The sequence below is a fragment of the Nycticebus coucang genome, chromosome 9 (assembly GCF_027406575.1).
Source record: "Nycticebus coucang isolate mNycCou1 chromosome 9, mNycCou1.pri, whole genome shotgun sequence".
NCBI lineage: Eukaryota > Metazoa > Chordata > Mammalia > Primates > Lorisidae > Nycticebus > Nycticebus coucang.
The window spans coordinates 47,750,668-47,774,224 of record NC_069788.1 but is presented as its reverse complement, the minus strand read 5'-3'; the positions used below and the strand labels follow the sequence as shown (position 1 = coordinate 47,774,224).

The following is a 23,557-nucleotide window of genomic DNA, read 5'->3' as shown; positions in this document are numbered from 1 at the left end:
GATAGTAGAAAAAATACCTTTTTATTAATTAGGAATAATCCATTTAATGCAAGGTATGTGTTGGAGAAGGTTAGGTACTGCCACATGGATGATGGGAAACGTGCAAGAGGAACAGTGGTGGGAAGAGGGATGGTCCTCCATTTTCCAAAAAATATAAACAGTAACATGAACACAGAGAACCACAAATAGGAGGGTCTCCCTCATGTCTTCGCTCTTTAAATTCTTTCAGAATGAGTCCCAGAGTGGGCTCTAGAGGTGCCACGGCATCTGGAAGTTCTGGGCTGGAAGCGGAGTGCAGTGTGTGGCCTCGAAGTTGTGCAGATGCTTCCGAGCCTGAGAAAAGGGGGTGGGACACTATAGGAAGGGTGCAGGCCACTACAGGAACCAGCAGCCTCTTGACACCCTCCCCACCCCACCTCTGAACCAACCACCCACTTTATAAAAGCTGCCACTTCTAATGCTTAGAGCAGGGGTCCTCAAACTGTGGCCTGCGGGCCGCATGAGGCGGTGTGATTGTATTTGTTCCCGTTTTGTTTTTTTACTTCAAAATAAGATATGTGCAGTGTGCATAGGAATTTGTTCATATATATATTTTTTAAACTAGTCTGGCCCTCCAGCGGTCTGAGGAATAGTGAATTGGCCCCTTGTTTAAAAAGTTTGAGGACGCCTGGCTTAGAGTGTACCCTGTCCCCCATCTCCCTATGTGAGCCCTAGCCATTCAGACATCCTTCCCTGCTTCTCCCTCCTTAGCTCACCAGAAACAAAGCCAGCTGCCGCCGTCCATCTGCACTCATGTCCTCCCCTGTAGAGGAAATGTTCAATACAGGCCAGGCATCTGGGTATTCGCCCCCCTTCTAGGTTCTTCCCATTCCCTCTTCTGCCCCAGGACATCCTTACCCACACTCCAGGGGAAGTCAGGTCCATGTTCCGCCTGGTAGGAGCGGAGAACAGACAGACACCAGTCCTCCTCCACCTCCCATCGGCTATAAACTGAGGCTGGACAGGGAGAGAGATGAGGGACTGTCAACAACCTGGCCTTGCTGGACCCCACCCCAAAGCCTCACCAGATCCCATCGTACCTTCCTCCAGCTGTGAGGAAGCCTCCAACCACTGCCTCACCACCCGGAGACCCTCTTCTGCCATCACACGGGGGTACCTATAGAGAGTACCAGGACAGGAGGTCAGGACTAAATTCTCTTCATTCCTCATCCCTGAACTTTTCTTCCTCCTTCCTTGTCCTGGCAACAGTATTATGTGTGTATCTGTGCCCCGCCCCTACACACACACACACACACCCTGGCTCTCACCGATGCTGCAGGAGCTTCAGCAGGAGGTCATTGCCTCGGTTGGACATGATGTCCTCAGGAACCCTGGGAGCGAGAAGAATGTACCCTGGTGGGGGGGCTGGAGAGGAAGGGTGTGGATACTGGGCTCTTGGTGGGCAGAGGTGGAGGGACAAGTTCCTGCCCATTTCTAGGATATGAGGAGGGCAGAGGCTTCTAGGCACTCACGTGGTGGTGATGATTTCATCCTTGGTTCTCCGGACCAGCAGCACAGGGCCCTGGTACCTTCGGAGGACACAGCAGTGAGGAAGGAGACCTCAGAGGGAGACAATTGACAACTGGCCTACTGCCATACCTGCCCTGATAGCATTCTTACCCCTGCTACTGCAGGGCCTGTGGGCTACCCATTTACCCAGGAGTGAAAGTATTTGAATATTCGAGAATAGAATAGAATAGAGAATTGCTTAGAGTCTGGCTCTGCTGAGAGAACCCTGCTGTGCTAGGCATTCACCCTTTGGTTGGTGGATCAAAAGATGTCCAGAGTACAGGGGAAGCTGGGACGGGGTAGGCCAAGTGGTATGGTGGCAGGGTCACTTAGGGAATGGAAGTAGTGGCCACTTACCAACTTGTATTTTATTTTATATATATTTTTTGAGACTAAGTGTCACCTTGGGTAGAGTGCCGTGGCATCATCAGAGCTCACAACAACCTCAAACTCCTGGGCTCAAGTGATCTTCTTTGCCTCAGTCTTGAGTAGCTGGGATTACAGGGCCTGTCATGATGCTCAGCTAGTTCTTCTCTATTTTTAGTAGAGCTGGGGTCTTGCTCTTGCTCTGGCTAGTCTCTGCACTCCTCCCCACCACCCCTGCCTGTATCCCACTGACCCTACAGGTTAACACTGTCCCCCTACTCAAGCAATGCACTAGTCTCAGCCTCCCAGAGTGCTAGTATTACAGGTGTGAGCCACCAACTTGCATTTTAGTACTGAATTCAGCATACAAATGCCCAGTAAATGGGGGGTTAGAGATGCCAGACCCTGGTCTACCCTCACCTGCACAGCTGCTCTGCATTGTTTAGATTGAGATGCTGCCTCACAGTCCTGGTCACCAGGCCCCCTAGAGTGGGATAAAGATGAGAGACAGTAGAGACAAAAACCTTTGCCCAACTTAAAGGTTCCCATTGTTCGTAGAGAGAAAATGGTGGTCCCAGATAAAAGACTCTTCCTGTTTCTCTCAACAATGGGCATCCTATTCCCACCCATGGAAAAGAGAACCATCTTCAGTTAGAACAGCTCCCAGTTCCAGCCCACCCCTCCCTCACTGCACTCACTCCAGCTGTCCGGCATGACCTTCAAGGCCAGGGGAACCAGGTCATCAAAGGAGGCATCCAGGATCACAGCACTGATGTCTGGGTAAGACATGGCTGCCCATGTGGCTGGTACCAGGACAGAGAAGAAAGGTGAAGATTGATTGGGGCTCCTCCCCACCACCCCTGCCTGTATCCCACTGACCCTACAGGTTAACACTGTCCCCCTACTATTTTTTGTTTCCCATGAAGATAGTGGCATGGAATACAGTGGCATCATCATCACTCACTACAACCTCAAACTCCTGAGCTCAAGCCATCCTCCTTCCTCAGCCTCCCAAGTAGTGGGACTACAGGCGCCTGCCATGACACCTAATTTTTTCTTTTTCTTTTCTTTTTTTTTTTTTTTGTAGAGACAGAGTCTCACTGTACCGCCCTCGGGTAGAGTGCCGTGGCGTCACACGGCTCACAGCAACCTCTAATTCCTGGGCTTCCGCGATTCTCTTGCCTCAGCCTCCCGAGCAGCTGGGACTACAGGCGCCCGCCACAACGCCCGGCTATTTTTTTTTTTTTGTTGTTGCAGTTTGGCCGGGGCTGGGTTTGAACCCGCCACCCTCGGCATATGGGGCCGGCGCCCTACTCACTGAGCCACAGGCGCCGCCCTTCTTTTTCTTTTAATTTTTTCTATTTTTAGTAGATAAAGGGCCTCCCTCCTCTTCAGGCTGGTCTTGAACTCCTGACTTCAGCAATCTTCCCACCTTGGCCTCCTAGAGAGCTAGGATTACATGGGTGAACCACGGTACCTGGTTAACTATGGGTTTTTGAGATGAAGACTCACGATATTACCCAGGCTGGTGTCAAACTACTCCTGGCCTCAAGTGATCCTCCTGCTTCAGCCTCCTCAGTATCCCCCAACTATGTTATCTGCTCATTTCTCCTTAACCCCATGTCACTTGGCCAAGGCACTACCTGGAGAGGTGAGGGAGAGAGCCCTGAAGTACACTGAAGATAACAGGCAGAGGAAACATTAACTTTCCTCTGATCCTGTCACCCAGAACCTGGGTCTACTTTTCATTTTAATGATAGGGCACAAGGGTAGAAGGGAAGGTAAAGAGTAACAAATAGGACACCTTCTTCCAGGCCTACTCAAGAGATTCTACTTCCTCCCTCTTCTTCTTAAGCCTCCACCCTACTCTGGGACCACCAGCGCATTTTCCCACCTTAGGGTGGGGAGGCATGAATGCATCTACAGTAGGGGGTGAGAGGGAGCCTAGTACCAGTGAAGCCGCCAATGGACCAAGCGTAGATGACAATGTCCTGAGGCTGGAAGCCCAGGCGATGGATGGCAAACTGGACTACCACATCCATGGCATTGGCCTCATTCTGAGGGAATGGCACCCCCTGTAGGACAAGGGGCAAGTCAGTACCAAAGCCTGGCTCACCTGTTACCTGCAGCCTCCCAGGGGACCCTTCCTGCAGCCACATGCATAGACAGAGATGGAGCAAAAGTGTAGCGGGAGGTGCTGTTCTCTCCAGAAGACACATTTACAGTAAGATCCACCTCCTCCGCTCCTGCCAATCCCCACTACAAGAAAGGGGGTATGGCATCCCAGTGTGTGTGTGGGGGGAATGGAAGACTCCCACAACAAAGTACATCTTCTTTCCTCCATCTAGTGGCTGACCAGAGGGAGACATATAATTCAGGAAAAGGGAGGGATGCCTGAGTCTCACCGTGCTTCCAGCAAAGCCTGGATGATTCCAGCCCAGGATTGAATATCCAGCTGTAATACAGAGGGAGTGAAAGTTCCCTCCAGCCCCGAGGGAAGGAACAGCAGAACACCCCCATCCCCAACTCAGAGACGTATAACTCCCAAACCTTCCCAGAGCAGGGAGATAACACCAAAGGTTCTGATTCCATGACGCCCCAAGCTGAGGCAGAAGGAGAGATGTATGACTGTGTGGGCTATGTGAGGAGAGGCAATGGAGATCCTACCTATTAGTGAAGGATGTAAGGTTATCAAAGCAAAAGGGGTGTGAACTTTTCCCCAAAGCCAAGAGACTCAAATCAAATCTCACTCGGGACAAGTAGAGGCTGGGGAAGGTAGGATTGTGGATTGTGTGGGAGGTAGGGACATTCTGTTCCAAGGGGCAGAGAATAAAGGGCTGAACCAGGGCCCTACCTTCCAGGGGTGTGGAGACGCAGCCCACCTCATAGAACCCTGCATTCCCCTCGCAGCAGATCACCTGGGAAGGAGGCAGGAAGGAAGGGCTGGGAGGGAGCCAAGTTGGGACTGAAAGCTGGACAGGGAGGACAGCCTGTGAAGAGCTTTGCAGGCAAGAAGGGCAGGTTCCTGTTCTCTCTCTCTCTCCTGTTTTACCATGTGCTCTCATGGTCGCCAAGGAGAATGGGAACTTCTCATTCCACAAGGTCCATAAGATGAGAAGCAAAGTGGTTGCAACTCAATGGAAGATGACTCAAGCTGAATTGCTCAGCCACCCAGCACAGTGTTGTTCTTCCTTGGAAGACTATGAGGTGGGTATCTCTCAGGAATGGGACTATGGATATTTTTTTCCTTTATAGTTTTTAGGTCTATTTGTTTCTGTTGTGTGGTATGCTGACTGCTTTCCCTCTCCCTCCTTGGGCCCCAGTTTCATGGTCAAATAAGCTCTAATTCCATGGTGCCCCAATCTGCAGTTACTTGAGTGAACTTTCACAGCAGATAGGCAGTATTATCTAAGACTAGAATCCAGCTCCCAAGACACCTGCCTTAGTGCTTTTTCCGGGCTGTTTTAGAGGCAGAAGACTCTGGAGCCAGGCTGCCTAAGTTCAGAATACCAGCTCTAACACTTACTGTCTGATCTGGGAAAGTTTTTCTGTGCCTGTTTCATCTGTAAAATGGGCTAACATAAATAGTACCTATCTTGCAGGATTGTTGTGAGGATTAAATATCTGCCTTGCACATGGTAAGTGCCATCTAAGTGGCGACTGCTGTGATTATTATATTTTGGTCCTTGATTGTCAACGTCTGTCTTCCTATTACAGGGTTTCAAGAAGCCTTTAGGGTGGAGCTGGGAGATGAGATTATCCCCAGTTGTGGATCCTTAAGGAAGATGCTTTAAGACTGGGGTCCCCAGAACCTCTACTGCCTTCTCTTCCATCTTCCACTTTTACGCTTTCTTCTCCCTCTCACCAGCTTCTGTCCTTGGGGCTCAGCTGTCCCCCGCCGGTCCACAAACATGGTATCAATCTCGTTGCCATCACAGGCCAGCAGCTTTGCCCGACGCCCATTACACTGAGTGGGGGAAGACACAATGGTCAGGTTGAGAGGCAGGAGGCCAAAACCCTGGCAGGAAGAAGGATTAGTGGTGGGGGGTGGGCAGTGGAGTCTTACCTCTTCCACCAGTCGGGCCTGGCCCTGCAGCAGAACAGGCATGAGGGCCTTCTGAAGCAGGTACACAGAGCCTGGATACAGCATCCGGCGCCCCAGGGTGTGTGCCACCAGGTAGCTGTGGGAAACATAAGTTAACAAACTTCTAATCCCAGTGGGGCCCAGGGACTGTGCTCAGGATGGCCCCAGCCCTAGCACTCACAGACTTTGGGGCCTAATTTACCCTTGACTGTCATAGCTTCACTTTTCTCTAAGGACTTAATTAATATATATACCAGGTTGGTGTTTTCAAACTTTTTCTTACTTCAATAATTTTCTATTTTTTTTTTTTTTTTTTGTAGAGACAGAGTCTCACTTTATGGCCCTCGGTAGAGTGCCGTGGCGTCACACAGCTCACAGCAACCTCCAACTCCTGGGCCCAAGCGATTCTCTTGCCTCAGCCTCCCGAGTAGCTGGGACTACAGGCGCCCGCCCCAACGCCCAGCTATTTTTTGCTTGCAGTTTGGCAGGGGCTGGGTTTGAACCCACCACCCTCGGTATATGGGGCCGGCGCCTTACTGACTGAGCCACAGGCGCCGCCCTACTTCAATAATTTTCAATCAGTGTGCATGCAAATGTTTAAAGATCGCCAATTAAATTATTTTATTTTATTATTATTATTATTTTTTTTTTGTAAAGACAGTCTCACTTCATCGCCCTCGGTAGAGTGCCGTGGTGTCACACAGCTCACAGCAACCTCCAACTCCTGGGCTTAGGCTATTCTCTTGCCTCAGCCTACCAAGTAGCTGGGACTACAGGGGCCCACCACAATGGCTGGCTATTTTTTTGCTGCAGTTTGGCTGGGGTCAGGTTAAAACCCGCCACCCTCAGTATATAGGGCTGGTACCCTACCCACTGAGCCACAGGTGCCGCCCAATTAAATTACTTTCAAAAGATGTTCAAAGCACAGTATATTCTTTTATCACTCTTGTTTTTTTGATCAACATAAGTGTGTGGTAGAAGTTTAACTATAGGTTCAAGTGTGCTTTGAAATAAAGAATGTTGAAAAACACTGCAACCTTTGTTAAGATATGCATTTTATATTGTAGCCCAGTACATACAAATACTATATACATGTAATTCTGAGAGTTTTGAGATAATACTTTCTACATAAAATAAAAAGAGAATTATCAAATATAATTTTGATAATATATAAACACATTGTTTTTAAAGTTGTACTTTAAAATAAATGATACTTTAAAAGATGATGGTTGTGATTCTCTAAAATGATTTCTAAGTTGTCTAACAGTTCAAGATCTGTAGTTTGCAAGGTGACAAACTAGACCACAAACTCCACTGGGGCATGAATTTGTCTGTTTTGCTCACTGTGGTATGTCTGATACCTGCTGCATAGTAGGTACCCAGAGTATGGCGCAGAGTAGGGATTTAATAAATATTTATTAACCCTAAATATCTTCTTTTTTTTTTTTTGGCCAGGGCTGGGTTTGAACCCACCCCCTCTGGTATATGGGGCCAGTGCCCTACTCCTTGAGCCACAGGAGCTGCCCATCTTTTTTTTTTTTTTTTTTTTTGAGACAGAGTCTCACTTTGTCACCCTCAGTAGAGTGCCGTGGCGTCACAACTCACAGAAATCTCCAGCTTTTGGGCTTAGGCAATTCTCTTGCTTAGCCTTCTGGGTAGTGGGACCACAGGCCACAACACCCAGCTATTTTTTTGTTGCCGTTTGGCTCTACTCGCTGAGCCACAGGTGCCACCCACACCCTAAATATCTTGATTTGATCATGATGTAACAAATTCTCACATGTACCCCTTACATTTATACAAGGCAAAAGTAAATTAAAAAAAAATTTTTATTTTATTTTATTTTTTTTTTTGTGGTTTTCGGCCGGGGCTGGGTTTGAACCCACCACCTCCGGCATATGGGACTGGCGCCTTACTCCTTGAGCCACAGGCACCACCCTTATTTTTATTTTTTTACAGTGTCTCATTTTGTTGCCCTCGGTAGAGTGCTGTGGAGTCACAGCTCACAGCAACCTCCAGCTCTTGGGCTTAGGTGATTTTCTTGCCTCAGCCTCCTGAGTAGCTGAGACTACAGGTGCCTGCCACAACATCTGGCTATTTTTTGTTGCAGTTTGGCTGGGTTCAAACCAGCCACTCTCAGTATATGGGGCCAGCGCCCTACTCACTAAGCTACAGGCACCGCCCTAAAAAAATATTTATTGAACAAATGTTCTAACTAGACAGATGAGATGTGGTAGGTGGCCAGGCATGGTGGCTCATGCCTGTAATCCCAGCACTTGGGAGGCTAGGGTGTGTGGATTGCCTGAGCTCATGAGTTCGAGACCAACCTGAGCAAGAGTGAGACCCCATCTCTAAAAAATAGCTGGGTGCTGTGGCAGGCACCTGTAGTCCCAGCTACCTGGGAGGCTGAGGCAAGAGAATCGCTTGAACCCAAGAGTTTGAGTTTGCTGTGAGCTAAGATGCCCCACAGCACTCTACCAAGGTTGACCAACTGAGACGCTGTCTCAAAAAAAAAAAAAAAGATGGCTCGGCGCCTGTGGCTCAAGGGGCTAAGGCGCCAGCCACATACACCTGAGCTGGCAGGTTCGAATCCAGCCCAGGCCCACCAAACAACAATGACAGCTGTAAACAAAAAATAGCCAGGCGTTGTGGCGGGCACCTGTAGTCCCAGCTACTTGGGAGGTGGAGGCAGGAGAATCGCTTAAGCCCAGGAGTTGGAGGTTGTTGTGAACTGTGATGCCATAGCACTCTATCCAGGGCAACAGTTTGAGGCTCTGTCTCAAAAAAAAAAAAAAGATGTGGTAGGTGCTCTTCCTAAAACAGACAATTAACCACTTCCAGTTAATCCTGAAGTGGGATTTCTTTTCCCCAGAACAGCACTGTACAACACCATCCAGCATCCCCTTCAAAACCTCAGATGTGGCCTGTCCCCCTGACCAACCAGCACACTGTCAACAGCCAACTACTCACTCTACCCCCATCCCTGGCATTCTAGAACTTGCCTCCTTACTCCCAGAAATAGAAAATTCCCACAGTCTGCTCCATTGTAAGATATAAATGGTATTGTCGTTACTTCTGACATCAGTAATACCCACGACTAAGCTTTATTTGGGTTTTACCATGTGTTCTCAGGAACCCATGCAAGGAGCCCTAGTTAATCTCAAGAACTCTATAAGGCAAGTTATTCACGGACACAGAAACAGGCACAGAGGGGCCAACGAGCCAAGGCAGAATAACCACAGGAAAGAAGGGCCAGGATGGGTCCACAGTGGTCACTAGAGCCTGCTCCAGGTACAGGTCTGTTTCTTCTCTAATCCCAACCCTACTGCTCCCTCTCAGCCTCACTGAAGGAGCTTTTGTGTCATACAGACTTTTTAAGAGACAGAGTCTCACTTTGTCACCCTCGGTAAAGTGCTGTGGAGTCACAGCTCACAGCAACCTCCAGCTCTTGGGCTTAGGCAATTCTCTTGCCTCAGCCTCCGGAGTAGCTGGGACTATAGGTGCCCACCACAACGCCAGGCTATTTTGTTGTTGTTGCAGTTTGTCCCGGGCTGGATTTGAACCCACCACCCTCAATATATGGGGCTGGCACCCTACTCGCTAAGCCACAGGTGTCATCCTTTTTTTTTTTTTTTTTTTTTTGCGACAGAGTCTCACACTGTCACCCTGAGTAAAGCGCCATTGCATCATAGCTCACGGCAACCTTAAACTCTTGGGCTCAAGTGATCCTCTTCCCTCAGCCTCCTAAGTAGCTGGAACCATAGGTGTGCACTATAACACCCAACTAGTTTTTCTTTTTAGAAGAAATGGGTCTTGCTCTTGCTCAGGCTGGTCTCAAACTCCTGAGCTCAAATAATCCACCTGTCTCAGCCTCCCAGAGAACTAGAATTACAGGTGTGAGCCAACACTTGGCCTCATCTCCCAGTTCTTCATTTACTGCCTATGAGACTCTGGACCTCTCTGAACCTCTTTTCTTCACATATAAATGTGAATAAGAACTACTTCACCATAAATGACACATACAAAGCATAAGCATTAGCCCCACTAAATGACAGCCATTTTACAATGGAATGCCCAGTCCCAGAGCCCTCGGCCATGTCCCTTCCATCCCAGCTGGCCTCTCCTCCCTGCCACTTCCCACCTGGTGACCTGACAGGGTAGCTTCTTAACCCGGTTCAGGAGGGTGTCTGCTGTCCCCCGGTGCAGGGGCTCTGGGCGAAGCAGGGCCACACCCTGGCAGGAAGAGCCCCCTCGGGACTCCTTCCTGAGGAAGGGAAAGACACAGGAGCACCGGGTCAGGAGCAGTGAGCTGAATGTCTGGGGTCTGGAGGACAGTGAGGGTCTGGGAATGAGGAAATGTGTGAGAGGTGGGCATGGGGACCTGAGAGGGGATGGAGGCAGGGGGACAGGGATTACCTAAGGCAGTTCCAGGGGAAGGGACAAAGCAAAAGAACTGGGGCCTCACCGGCTGCTGGGCTCCTCCCAGTGGAAGTCAACTGGCCAGTTCCTGAAGTCAAAGTTGTAGTTGGCGAGCTGCCTCTGAGGTGGGCAGAGAACGAAAGAAGAATGGAGGCAAAGGGGAGTTGAGAACTGAGGTCCCCTCTACCCTCAACACCCTCGTTATCTGGGGACCTGCCCTGACACATCATGGGGAGACTAGGCAGAAGTCAACAACCTCCTGGTTCGAAGCTCTAACGTGACCAAGAAACTGGGCAAGACAGTGTGCCCCATCAGTCAGGACCTGTCTGCCCTCCTCCAAGCTAGGAACCTAACACCCTAACACTCCGCTCTTCCAAAAACCTAAGACTTACCCATCCCCAGGAGGGGTGGAGAGGTGCTTTTGCTGCTGACTAAGGAGGTAGAGGCTGGTCATGCTTTGTTTTTCACCTTTACATGGTGCTGTCTTAGAGGCTAGAAATCTTACGGCAGATCAAACTGTCAGTCACAAGGTTGTGTGAGAGAGGGGAATGAAATCACATCCACAGTGGGTTCCTTTACACCCGAGACCACCTCTTGACTGACACTGTGACAATTCCATCCTTACAACCACCACCCTTCCCTCAACTCCTGCAGCCATGGGCCAGCACTGCCCTCTAGACCATCTGTACCTCTGGATACCCCATTGAGTCAGTCCACATGTTTTTTTTTTTATTAAATCATAGCTGTGTACATTGATATGATCATGGTTTCCACATGCTTTTTGAGGGCAGTGGGAGCTGTGTCTTAATGCTCAGAATACTTAATGTTCTTTCCCCTAACCCCAGAGCTCCCAATAGTCTATTTTGAGAATTGATTTTTATTTTCTGTTACAGAAATTTTTTGACATTTCAAAAATAACTTGACTAAGCAAGAGCAATAGGAAAATTACACAAAAAAGCAAAATAAAACAAAAGAAAAAAAGCAAATTTAAGGCAGGTTTTGCTCAGACCTACACTCAAATTCAGACGCAGTCACTTCCTTGCTCTGTGACTCCACATGGGTCACTGAAGCTCTTTTTACCTCTGTTTCCTCAGATGTATAAATGAGGGGAATAATGCCATTTCCTGGGGTTGGTATGAGGATTAGAAAGGGCATATATGGCTCGGAGCCTGTGGCCCAGTGGTTAGGGTGCCGGCCACATACACTGGGGCTGGCGGGTTCAAACCCAGCCCAGGTCTGCTAAAAGGAACAATAACAAATACAAGAAAAAAATAGCCGGGCATTGTGGTGGGTGCCTACAATCCCAGCTACTTGGGAGGCTGAGGCAAGAGAATCGCTCGAGCCCAAGAGTTTGAGGTTGCTGTGAATTGTGACACCATGGCACTCTACCAAGGGCAACATAGTGAGACTCTGTCTCAAAAAAAAGGGCATATGCAAAATGCCCCAGATAGCATCATTACATAGCTCCATAAATGGTGTGGAAGTAACCAGTGATATATGACAATGGTGACCACGGTTGTTTGATCCCAACCCCCTCATAACAGGAAAGAGCTTTATGGGATGCCTCAAACCTCACACTCTGACACCAGCTGCCTGGCACAATCCCAGGACACTGAGCCTTGGCTTTTCTCACTCCTGGCACCATACTGTGCTCTGGGCCCAGGAGTGGACATACCTGACCATTTTGCCTGATCTCCAACAAACCTAGCATGGCATTCAAAAAACACAATAAATCCAATGTACTCAATACTACTATGACATCAATATAACCACCTACACACTCACATGAATGGCAAAACATAACTATAGTCCAGAAAGTAGGAGGTAAGAGGAGAGCGAGGGGAGGGGAGGGGGATATGGAAGGAGGGAAGGTATTTGGGGGAATCTCACCTAATGTGCGTGATGCAATGGTACATTTCAAAACTATTAAGAAATGAGTACAATTGGGCGGTGCCTGTGGCTCAAGGAGTAGGGCGCCGGTCCCATATGCCGGAGGTGGCGGGTTCAAACCCAGCCCCGGCCAAAAACCACAAAAAAGAAAAGAAATGAGTATAATTGTGATGGATGTGTTACTTAGTTCAATGTACGCATTTCACATTGTATATCAAAGCAGTACCCTGAACCCCATAAATGCATCAATTTTAGGGCAGCGCCTGTGGCTCAAAGGGGTAGGGCGCTGACCCCATATGCTGGAGGTGGCAGGTTCAAACCCAGCCCCAGTCAAAAACTGCAAAAAAATAATAATAATAATAATAAATAAATAATTTTAAAAAACACAACAAAAATAAGCAAACATTTACAGAACTGAGCTGTTGTGACAGAGAAAAAACTCCCTTCTAAGAAACACCATGGAATATTTCTACATTTGGCTAATACTTGCAGGTGGAGGGTCAGGGTGGGGAGGATTGTTCTAGCAGAATAGTCCATTTGAAGTGGAAGGCAGGAAAAACATCTTGGATAGATAGTTCCCTTATGGAGGGGAGAGAGATACAGCAATGTGCAAGTAAATACCAGTGTTATGGGTGGCAAAACACACCTTCTCCTTCTCCAGGCAGAAGCCCAGTACCTGGTGCTCTTGGGTGGGTAGGGGAAGTTCTGAGGAAGCTGCTGGTGGGGGGTGGGGGGCACCTGTCTGGTACCTTCCTTAGAACCTCTCACCTTGTTTTCTAAAGACTGGTTCCGATGTGTTGCTTCCAAGATTGTAATAAATTGCCGGTACTGGGGGTTGGTCCAGCGGCCAATACCTGTAGAGGGAGGATATAGTGTTAGGAAAACTGGGAAGCAGGTGTGTAGGGTTTTTGTTGTTGTTGTTGTTGTTGCAGTTATTTAGCTAGCCCAGGCTGGGTTTGAACCCAGTGCATGTGGCCGACACCATAACCACTGTGCTATGGACGCCAAGCTGAGCCGTTTTTGTTTTTTTTTCTGAGACAGAATGAATCCAACTACCCTCCGTAGAGTGCCATGCCATCACAGTTCACAGCAACTTCAAACTTGTGTTTAAGTGATTCTCTTGCCTTAGCCTCCCGAGTAGCTGGGACTACAGGCATCCACCACAAGGCCCAGCTATTTTTGTTGTTGTTCTCATTGTTCTTTTAGCAGGCCTGGGCCAGCTTCGAACCCGCCAGCCCCAGTGTATGTGGTCAGCACCCTAACTACTGAGCTACAGGTGCCAAGGCAAGGATGCATAGGTTTTAGAAAAAGAATTGGAGGTGGGTTAGAGAAGGCCCCAGAAGGAAAAGTGAGGAAAAAACTGAGTATGTGGGGAAATAGACGTGAGGCAACCTCCTTACTTCACATTGAGCAACTGGCTACAAAATTTCCCTCCTTAGCTTCTTTAGTTAGGTTTTTTTTTTTTTTTTAGAGACAGAGTCTCACTTTATCACCCTCAGTAGAGTGCTATGGCATCACAGCTCATAGCAACCTCCAACTCCTGGACTTTGGCAATTCTCTTGCCTCAGCCTCCTGAGAAGCTGGGACTACAGGCGCCCACCACAACACCTGGCTTTTTTTTTTTTTTTTTTTTTGCAGTTTCTGGCCTGGGCTGGGTTTGAACCTCCCACCTCAGGCATATGGGGCTGGCGCCCTACCCGGCTATTTTTTTTGTTGCAGTTTGGCCAGGGCTGGGTTCGAACCCACCACCCTCGGTATATGGGGCCGGCGCCCTACCCACTAAGCCACAGGCGTGGCCCCAGTTTGTTTCTTTATAGACCACTAACCTTCCTTCTTCCAGAATGTTCATTCTTCTGGGTCTTCAAACATTGGTACACAACCTTACTATTTCCCCTTGTGAACAAGGGATTTCTCTGCTTCTCACGGCCACTCTTCTCTAATTTTTGCTTTCTCTTTTCTGTCTATTCCTTATTAACCCTCTGCCATCTGGTTTCATAGTCCCTCAATGAATCCAACTACCCTTCCTCATTCTTTTTTTTTTTTTTTTTTGGAGACAGAGTCTGTCACAGCTCACAGCAAGCTAAACTCTTGGGCTTAAGCAATCCTCTTGCCTCAGCCTCCCAAGTATCTGGGACTAAAGGCCTATGCCACAATTCCGGTTAGTTTTTCTTTTTCTTTTTTTTGTGAGACAGAGCCTCAAGCTGTCACCCTGAGTAGAGTGCTGTGGCATCACAGCTCACAGCAACTTCAAATTTCTGGGCTCAAGCGATTCTCCTGCTTCTGCCACTGCCACTGCCACTACAGGTGCCTGCCACAATGCCCGGCCTTTTTTTGGCTGTAGCTGTCATTGTTGTTTGGTGGGCTAGGATGGAATCGAACCCGCCAGCTCAGGTGTATGTGAATGGCGCCTTAGCTGCTTGAGCCACAGGTGCCAAGCCCTGGTTAGTTTTTCTATTTTTTAGTAGAGACAGGGTCTCACTCTTGCTCAAGCTGGTTCAAGCTCCTGAGCTCAAGGGATCCACCCACCTGAGCCTCCCAGAGTGCTAAGATTACAGGTATGAGCCACTGCACCTGGTCTCATCCTCACTCTCTTCAACTGTACCACTCTTCCTGTCCCCTGAGATTCTTCTTCCTCTGCTTCATGGGCCCATCCTCGCCTCCTTCCAATTCATGAACTGCTCCTTTCCTGCCTTTCTCCTTGCTTCTCTGAAACAGAAGCAATTCTCAAGGATAACTCTTTTCTCTCTTCACTTGTCGCGTTGGTGACTGTATCCACTCTCTAGTTACTGGTCAAACTCTAATTTCTCCTGCAGATTGACCTGGCAGATCTCACGTCCCAGACAATATCCTACACATGGGAGACCCAGCAGAAAACGAAATACACAGCTTCTGGGCGGCGCCTGTGGCTCAAAGGGGTAGGGCGTCAGCCCCATATGCCTGAGGTGGCAGGTTCAAACCCAGCCCTGGCCAAAAACTGTAAAAAAAAATAAAAAAGAAATACACAGCTCCTGGCAATCAGAGATGGCCACTTTGGTTGGGGGTGAGGTGGAGCTGGGAAAAGATAACAAGTAAACAAGAAAATTTCAGAGAGGAACGAAGTGCTACAAAGGAAATAAAACCAGAATGAACTAGAACTCTATGTCTCAAGGGCAGTCCTCCAAAACAATATGATAATGAGGGAATGAAGCAAGCTGCAGAATGATTTGTATGGAGCAATCCCATTTATGCCAAAAATGTAAGATGTACAAAATAATACTATATATTATTTATAGATACTTAACCATATTCCATAGATTCTAAGACGCATATTTTTTAAACACTTGAAAACTCTGAAATTAGCCTGTATTTTATAATTGATGGTAGCTTAGATTTGTTGAAATGAGCTATATATATATATTGCATAAAAGTTGAAAAATATGGACCAGAAAAAAAACATACCAAATGACAGTAATTACTTCAGGGGAAAAAGGAAGATGGGACTGAGAGGATTCCAGTGGGAACTCTGACTCTATCTGTAATTATTTTTTTCTTACTTTATAGACTACCAAAGTGAGACTTTGTTGCCCTCAGTAGAGTGCCTAGAATCATAGCTCACAGCAACCTCCAGCTCTTGGGCTTAGGCAATTCTCTTGCCTCAGCCTCCTGAGTAGCTAGGACTACAGGTGCCCGCCACAACGCCTGGCTATTTTTTGTTGCACTTTGGCCGGAGCAGAGTTCGAACCTGCTACCTCGATATATGGGGCAGGTGCCCTACTCACTGAGCCACAGGCACTGCCCAATTATTTAGTATTTAATGACAAAAAAATACTTGAAGCAAATATCATAAAACATAAGCATTTTAGTTCTTTTTGATATTTTCTTCTCTGCACTTTCGTAGGTTTTTTCCTAAATTATAAATAAAGTAAAAAATTAAGACAAAACTGAGTAGTGGAAGCTTCTTTTAGATGGGGTGGTCAGGAAAGGCCTCTCTGAGGAAAGCAACCATCCCACAGAGAACTAGGAACAGAACACCTCAGCAGGAAGTCCTCACCTGACTGGACCTGACTGTCAACATCCAGCCACCATCCACCCCCAACCCTACCACCCCCTTCTCTAAGCATCCCCATCCCCTGGTCACCATACGCACCCACCAGGGGTCAACGATTTGTTTTCCCTCATAAAAATAATTATGAGATATAACATATGTACATAAAATACACATTCGGTTTAAAAAATATAAAGCAGACATTCATGTGACTAACACCCAGGTCAAGAAAAAGAACAAACCAATTCCCACTATATTCTCCCCCATGCTATACAACCCTACCCCAGGTCTTCATTCTCTTACTTTTAAGATAAACATGTCCCTGTTTTCTTTACCATTTACCTCATAGATATACATCCCTTTTGAACTTTATATAAGTGAAACAAACTGCAGGAATTATACTGTACTCAGCTTCTTCTGTTTAACACTGTATTTGTGAGATTCATCTGCATTGCTAAGTGTAATTATAATCTGTTTATTTGCACTACTGTATAGTATTTTGTTGTATGACTATAGCACATAATGTAATTATCCATCCTAAACATTGTGTGGCCACTGGAGTTGTTTCCAGTTTAGGATTATTATAATATTGTATGCTATGTTCTCATACATAAATAGTATTTATGTGTGCCAGAGTTTCTCTACAGTGTGTGTGTATATATAAACATATACATGAGAAATTATTGTAAGGTATATGCAACTTTTCTAGATAATAGCAAACTCTTCTGTTAATTACAGTATTTTTTCATATTTATAATCCAAGCCTTTTGAGGAAAAGATCATGATTTACCATTCTTAATTATTCCCCTTCAGGGCCTAGCACCAAATTATATTTGCAGAAGGTACTTTATATTTACTCAATGACAGTGATGGATACGTACAAATCAGGCTCCCTCCCTCTCTACCTACCTCGGAGGCAGGCCACGCCTGCCAGGAGAAGCAGCAATGTCCCAGCATAATGAGAAAATGGCACCACTTTGGACAAACTCAAGTAACCTGGGAGGGAAGAGGGATGACATGAGATGCTCTCTGTGGTGCCCCTTAGCTCCTCTTCCCAGTTCAGCCCAGATCTCCACCCCACACCCTCTGGAATAGCCATACCCTAAGAGGAAGAAGATTCCTGATGGAAGAGGAAAGCCAAGCCATCCTCACAGGTCCCTTTTCCTCTTTAGGGAGCTGGGTTATCTGCCAACAACCTTCCCACTTCCTGGCCCACCATCTTTGAAACCACACTGACCTTTCCTGTACAAGTAGAAGAAGGCGAAGGGAGAGGAGTAATAAGAGATGGACCAGAAGACTGAAGCCTGCAGCAGAGAGACAGGGACAGCCAATCAATACACATACACATGCAAGCATGCATGCACATTGCTCTGCCATTTCCAGGCCCAGGCTCTGAGCAAGGTGGATAACCTGAGGGGTATCATACTATTCTGTGCATGACATCACACACATGGTAGGTGCTGAATATTTGTTGAAAGGTAATGTGTCCGAGTATAACAGTGGCTAGGAAAACTAGGTACAGGTTGTATTTTCTTCATCTAACCATCTCCAAATATAATTCTATCATATTTAAAGACTAGTCATCTGGGCGGTGCCTGTGGCTCAAAGGAGTAGGGCACCAGCCCCATATGCCGGAGGTGGCGGGTTCAAACCCAGCCCCGGCCAAAAACTGAAAAAAAAAAAAAAAAAAAAAAAGACTAGTCATCTGTCTACTCAAATTTATCAAGCCTTTTCAATTGGCCCTGCTCAGACAGACCCTGGCCTGGTCCCCAAGAGATGTGCAAATATCACCATAGGAACCCTGCCAGAGAGAACAGCTGTCTCTGCAGCCAAAGAGGTTAGTTGCAGGGAGGGCAGGTCATTGGGGACTGTAGGACTTAGCACCTGCAGATGCTCCCAAGAGTAAACATGTTTTCTTCATGGCTAAGGCTGCCCCAGAGAAAGCGGCATGATGCTACATACCAAAGAGGAGTGCCAGGTATGCAGGTTTGAGAGCTTGTGTGTGTGTGTGTGTGTGTGTGTGTGTGTGTGTGTGTGTGTGTGTTGGAGAGAGGACTGCTGCAGAACCCAGAGCATCCCCCAGCCCTAGGGGTACTGCCTACTCCCAGGGTAGGGAGGAATAAGTTCAAGAGGGAAGCTGGGTTTGAAACTGAAAAGATACAGTGAGTCTTAGATGCCAGGGTAGACATACCAATGCCAGGATGCTGTCGGCATGTTTCTCCAGGGCACGGGGTTGATAATAAGTATCCTGCCAAAACAGATGGTCTGATTAAAGATCCTGCCCAGTGACAGGGTCCCTACCCCCTTCCCTTTCAGAACCTGGTTATCTCCCTTGGAACATTTCTAACCCCCAGAGAAGCCCCACTTCCTCACCTTCACTCTGAAAATAATTTCCCACCCTGACCATGAGAACAAATACAGGGATCTGGATTTGAAAGCAAAAGTGAAAGTAACATTGGACAATTTTTGCTCCTTTTCCACAATCCAGTTTCAAATGGACTATGGAAGGGTGCATATGAGGAAAAGAGTTAGAAAAGAAAGGTAAGACACCAGGACAACTCTAAAAGGGAAAGAAGATATGAGAAATAAGAAGTTGGTTGACTAAGAGAGACTGTGACTAGGAGTGGGCAGTTTCCAGGGGATAGTAAACATAATTTGAGACTACCGATAAAAAAGAAAAGAATATTTAGGAGAACAGCCTACCACCACCCCAGGCTTTCGCGAATAATAAGGACCCTGTGGCTAGTTTGGGAGCGCGGCTGAGGGGAGAGCCAATACATGATCAGAAGTCATTTTGAAATTCAAGGCCAGGGTAAATGGAAGATTAAAAAACAACAGAGCAAACCAGACACTGAGGAAGAAATTGGGAGTTTGTTGGCAAAACCTGCCAGCTCCCCAATCCGCGCAGGTCTCTTCCCTCAATTGGGACCGGCAGGAACCACGACGGACAGGGTGGGGGATGTGGAGAGGAAAAGACAAGGTGGGGTATTCAGAATGAGACAGCGATGCTCAAACAACGATAAAGAAAGAAGGCGGCCAGTCCACAGGCGTGACTTTACCCCAGGAAGCACAAAGAGCGCAGACTTTGCGGACAACTGCCTTGACAAGCAGGCTCCTCTTAATTCCAATAATGGACACTTCTAGGGAGCAAAGGCCGTCGACTGTACCATGTTCCTGATCCGGGGAAACTCGACTCACCCAGGAGCTGGATGGGGGGTTAGTGACTGAGGTTGGAGTTTCAGGGACGCCGGACGGGGCCCTTTCAGAGTCCCTCTCCCGGTAGATTTTGTAGAGCCGGGGGCCTAGGACGCAGCTCAGCAGCTTCGCCATGGCCCCGGCTCGGGCTGCTGCTCCTCCAGCAGCAGATCCCCCCGCTGGCCCCGCCCTTCCAGGTCTCTGAGGTGTGGCGTGCCCTTGACGTCAGCACGTACCGGCCACGCCTCGGGGCGAGCCTAGAGATTTTTTTCAGGACTTCTTGAGAAGGGTTTCCACGCAGTTGGGCCTACGGGTACAGTAATGGCCCGAAATTAGTCGGAGGCGTTTGGCCCGCGGAGAGAAAATTATCGGGCATAATTCAATATTTTTTTCTTGTCCCTTGATATCGGCAGACCCTCGAGTGACAGTGGAAACAAGGGGTAAGATTAGGAGCACTTGACAAAAGCAGTAAAAACGATAAGGTGGCTCGGCGCCTGTGGCTTAAGCGGGTAAGGTGCCAGCCAGATACACCAGAGCTGATACAGCCCGGGCCTGCCAAACAATGACTGCTGCAACCAAAAAGTAGCCGGGCGTTGTGGCGGGCGCCTGTAGTCCCAGCTACTCGGGAGGCTGAGGCAAGAGAATTGCTTAAGCCCAGGAGTTGGAGGTTGCTGCGAGCTGTGATGCCACAGCTCTCTATCCTGGGCGACAGCTTGAGGCTCCGTCTCAAAAAAGAAAAAAAAAAAAAAACAGCAAGAGGTGTGTAGGAATATATCTAATACAAGGCATGCATTTTATAAAGAGTTATGAAAAGCAAGACGTGCGAAGGCTTGATAGAAAATGACCATGGTGGGGCCGGATGCGGTGGCTCACTCCTGTTATCCCAGCACTCTGGGAGGCCGAAGCGGGTGGATTGCCTGAGTTCACAGGTTGGAGGCCAGTCTGAGCCAAAGTCAGATCCTGTCGTTAAAAATAGCCGGGCGTTGGGCGGCGCCTGTGGCTCAGTGAGTAGGGCGCCGGCCCCATATGCCGAGGGTGGCGGGTTCAAACCCAGCCCCAGCCAAACTGCAACCAAAAAATAGCCGGGTGTTGTGGCGGGCGCCTGTAGTCCCAGCTGCTCGGGAGGCTGAGGCAAGAGAATCGCGTAAGCCCAAGAGTAGAGGTTGCTGTGAGCCATGTGACGCCACGGCACTCTACCCAAGGGCAGTACACTCTACCCAAGGGCAGTACAGTGAGACTCTGTCTCTATAAAAAAAAAAATAACCGGGCGTTGTGGTTGGTGGGCACCTGTAGTCCCAGCTACGTGGGAAGCTGAGACAAGAGAATAGCTTGAGCCCAAGGGTTTGAGGTTGCTGTGAGCTATGACGCCAGAGCACTCTACGGAGGGCGACAAAGTGAGACTGTCTCAAAAAAAAGGAAAAAAAGATAACAAAGAAAGAAAAAGAAACTAAATGCATTGTATTAAGATATGCGACATACTTGTAAAAAGAAAATGAATGAATTATTGCTCTCAAGCATAAACGAATCTGAAAACCATCAGGTTCAGTGAAAAAAGAAAACCACAGAATACATACAACACGATACCATTGTATTAAATTCAAAAACATAAAATTAAATGATAAAGTGGAGAGGAAAGAGCAAAATCAGAACAGTAGTTATACAGCATAGAGGATCTTTGACTAAAATGGCAATATGCTCTTTCTTTTTTTTTTTTTTTGTAGAGACAGAGTCTCACTGTACCGCCCTTGGGTAGAGTGCCGTGGCATCACACGGCTCACAGCAACCTCTAACTCTTGGGCTTACGCGATTCTCTTGCCTCAGCCTCCCGAGCAGCTGGGACTACAGGCGCCCGCCACAACGCCCGGCTATTAATATGCTCTTTCTTAATACATATTACAAGTTTGTTTACCTTTTACCTACATAATGGATAGGAGAGAGAGAAGAGAAAAGAGAGAGAGAGAGTGTGTGTGTGTGTGTGTGTTTTGGGCAGCGCTTGTGGCTCAGTGTAGGGCACCGTGGCCCCATATACCGAGAGTGGCGAGTTCAAACCCAGCCCCAGGCGTTGTGGCGGGCGTCTGTAGTCCCAGCTACTTGGGAGGCTGAGGCAAGAGAATAGCCTACCCCCAGGAATTGGAGATTGCTGTGAGCTGTGACAGCGCCGTACTCTACCGAGGGTGATAAAGTGAGACTGTCTCTAAAAAAAAAAAAAAAAAAAAAAAAAAAAGACTCTTGTTCTGTTGCCCAGACTAGAGTGCAGTGCTGTCATCATAGTTCACCACAACCTTAAATTGAACTCCTGATCTCGAATAATCTCTGGCTTTGGCTTCCCTGGTGCTAGGATTACAGGTGTGAGCCACTGTCCCCAGCATAAACTGTAGCTTTTTTTAATTTTTATTTATTTATTTATTTTTTTGAGACAGACTTTCACTCCCCGTTGCCCTCCGTAGAATGCTGTGGCGTCACAGCTCACAGCAACCTCCAGCTCCTGGGCTCAGGTGATTCTCTTGCCTCAGCCTCCCAGTAGCTGGGACTACAGGTGCCTGCCACAAAGCTGGGCTATTTTTTGTTGCTGTTTGGCCGGGCCGAGTTTGAACCTGCCACCCTCCATATATGAGGCTGGCGCCCTACTCACTGAGCCACAGGTGCCAGCCTAAACTGTAGCTTTTTATTTGAGTAAACATGCATACAGAAAGTTTGTCAGTTCAATATATCCATGTAATCAGCATCTAGATCAAGAGCAGATCATTACTGCCTCCAGAAGATCCTCTCTATATTCCTCCCAGTTGCTACCACTGACCCAGAGATAACCGCTATCATAATTTCTCATTCCATAGATTAGTTTTACCTGGTTGGGTACCTTATATAAGTGGTTACATATTTTTTCTGTCTGCCTTCTTTTACTCTCATTATGTTTGTTAAGATTTAATCTTGTTGCAGATCATTGGATTTGTTCATTCTCATGAATGTCCAGTGTTCTATTATATGAATTTCCCACTTTTTTATTGTTAAATCATAGCTGTGTACATTAGTGCAATCAAGGGGTACAATGTGCTGGTTTCATATACAATCTGAAATATTCTCATTAAACTGTTCAACGTAGCCTTCGTGGCATTTTCTTTGTTATTGTATGTAGACGTTTGTATTCTGCCTTTAGTAAGTTTTGCCTGTACCCATTCTAAGATATCATATATAGTTTTGGTATATGTGGGATATTTATTCAAAAATAATTTTAGGGTCAGCACTTGTGGCTCAAGTGGTTAAGGCGCCAGCCACATACACCTGAGCTGGCGAGTTCAAATCCAGCCCGGGCCTGCCAAACAACAATGACCGCTGCAACCAAAAAATAGCTGGGTGTTTTGGCAGGCGCCTGTAGTCCCAGCTACTTGGCAGGTGGAGGCAAGAGAATCACTTGAGCCTAGGAGTTGGAGGTTGCTGTGAGCTATGACACTATGGCACTCTACCCAGGGCACAGCTTGAGGCTCTGTCTCAAAAAAAAATAAAAAGGGGCAGTGCCTGTGGCTCAAAGGAGTAGGGCACTGGCCCCATATGCCGGAGGTTCAAACCCAGCCTGGGCCAAAAACTAAATAAATAATTTTTAGGGTGGCATCTGTGGCTCAGTGAGTAGGGTGCCGGCCCCATATACTGAAGGTGGTGGGTTTGAACCTGGCCCCGGCCAAACTACAACAAAAAAAATGGCTAGGCATTGTGGCAGGCACCTGTAGTCCCAGCTGCTCGGGAGGCTGAGGCAAGAGAATTGCCTAAAGCCAAGAGCTAGAGGTTGCTGTGAGCTGTGACACCACAGCACTTTACCTAGAGCAACAAAGTGAGACTCTGTCTCTGAAAAAAAATAAATAAAATAAATACACAACTCATTAAAAACTATGAGAACTATAGGAAAATGCGCCTTAAGAGTTCCACCATTCCAGCCAGGCTCAGTGGCTCATTCCTGTAATCCTAGCACTCTGGGAGGCCGAGGCAGGTGGATTGCTTGAGCTCCCAGGTTCCAAGACCCTGTCTCTAAAATTAGCCAG

The 23,557-nt window shown here is 47.5% G+C and overlaps 2 protein-coding genes across 3 annotated transcripts in view; one reads left to right on the top strand and one right to left on the bottom strand.

Moving 5' to 3' along the window:
• ABHD16A (abhydrolase domain containing 16A, phospholipase) lies at positions 1 to 19,817 on the bottom strand. 2 transcript variants are annotated; one of them, XM_053601399.1, is made up of 20 exons: positions 19,530 to 19,817; positions 18,523 to 18,579; positions 17,569 to 17,635; positions 17,241 to 17,327; positions 13,076 to 13,161; positions 10,464 to 10,537; positions 10,140 to 10,262; positions 5,981 to 6,095; positions 5,780 to 5,881; positions 4,769 to 4,886; positions 4,320 to 4,369; positions 3,866 to 3,989; positions 2,613 to 2,717; positions 2,335 to 2,398; positions 1,512 to 1,568; positions 1,308 to 1,370; positions 1,080 to 1,156; positions 898 to 996; positions 756 to 802; positions 1 to 333 (listed from the first exon to the last, which is right to left on the bottom strand). In XM_053601399.1, the coding sequence occupies exons 1-20, from the start codon at positions 19,659 to 19,661 to the stop codon at positions 250 to 252; spliced, it is 1,731 nt and encodes a 576-aa protein (XP_053457374.1). In that variant the 5' UTR covers positions 19,662 to 19,817; the 3' UTR covers positions 1 to 249. The 2 variants fall into 2 exon arrangements, with proteins under 2 accessions (XP_053457374.1, XP_053457375.1); XM_053601400.1 differs by having other exon boundaries at positions 4,769 to 4,832.
• Positions 18,132 to 23,557, top strand: part of LOC128593421 (lymphocyte antigen 6 complex locus protein G6d-like) — a 20,067-nt gene continuing 14,641 nt past the window's right edge. The window contains exon 1 of the mRNA XM_053601401.1: positions 18,132 to 18,309. Coding sequence (XP_053457376.1) covers positions 18,222 to 18,309 — 88 coding nt within the window. The 5' untranslated portion in view covers positions 18,132 to 18,221. The remainder of the gene's footprint in view (positions 18,310 to 23,557) is intronic.

Coding starts and splice junctions, on each gene's coding strand:
- ABHD16A (XM_053601399.1), bottom strand. CDS start 19,661: ATGGCGAAGCTGCTGAGCTGCGTCCTAGGCCCCCGGCTCTACAAAATC. Junction 2,399..2,612: donor GGTCATGCCGGACAGCTGGA/GTGAGTGCAGTG, acceptor ATCCCACTCTAG/GGGGCCTGGTGACCAGGACT. Junction 334..755: donor GGCAGCTGGCTTTGTTTCTG/GTGAGCTAAGGA, acceptor CCCTTTTCTCAG/GCTCGGAAGCATCTGCACAA.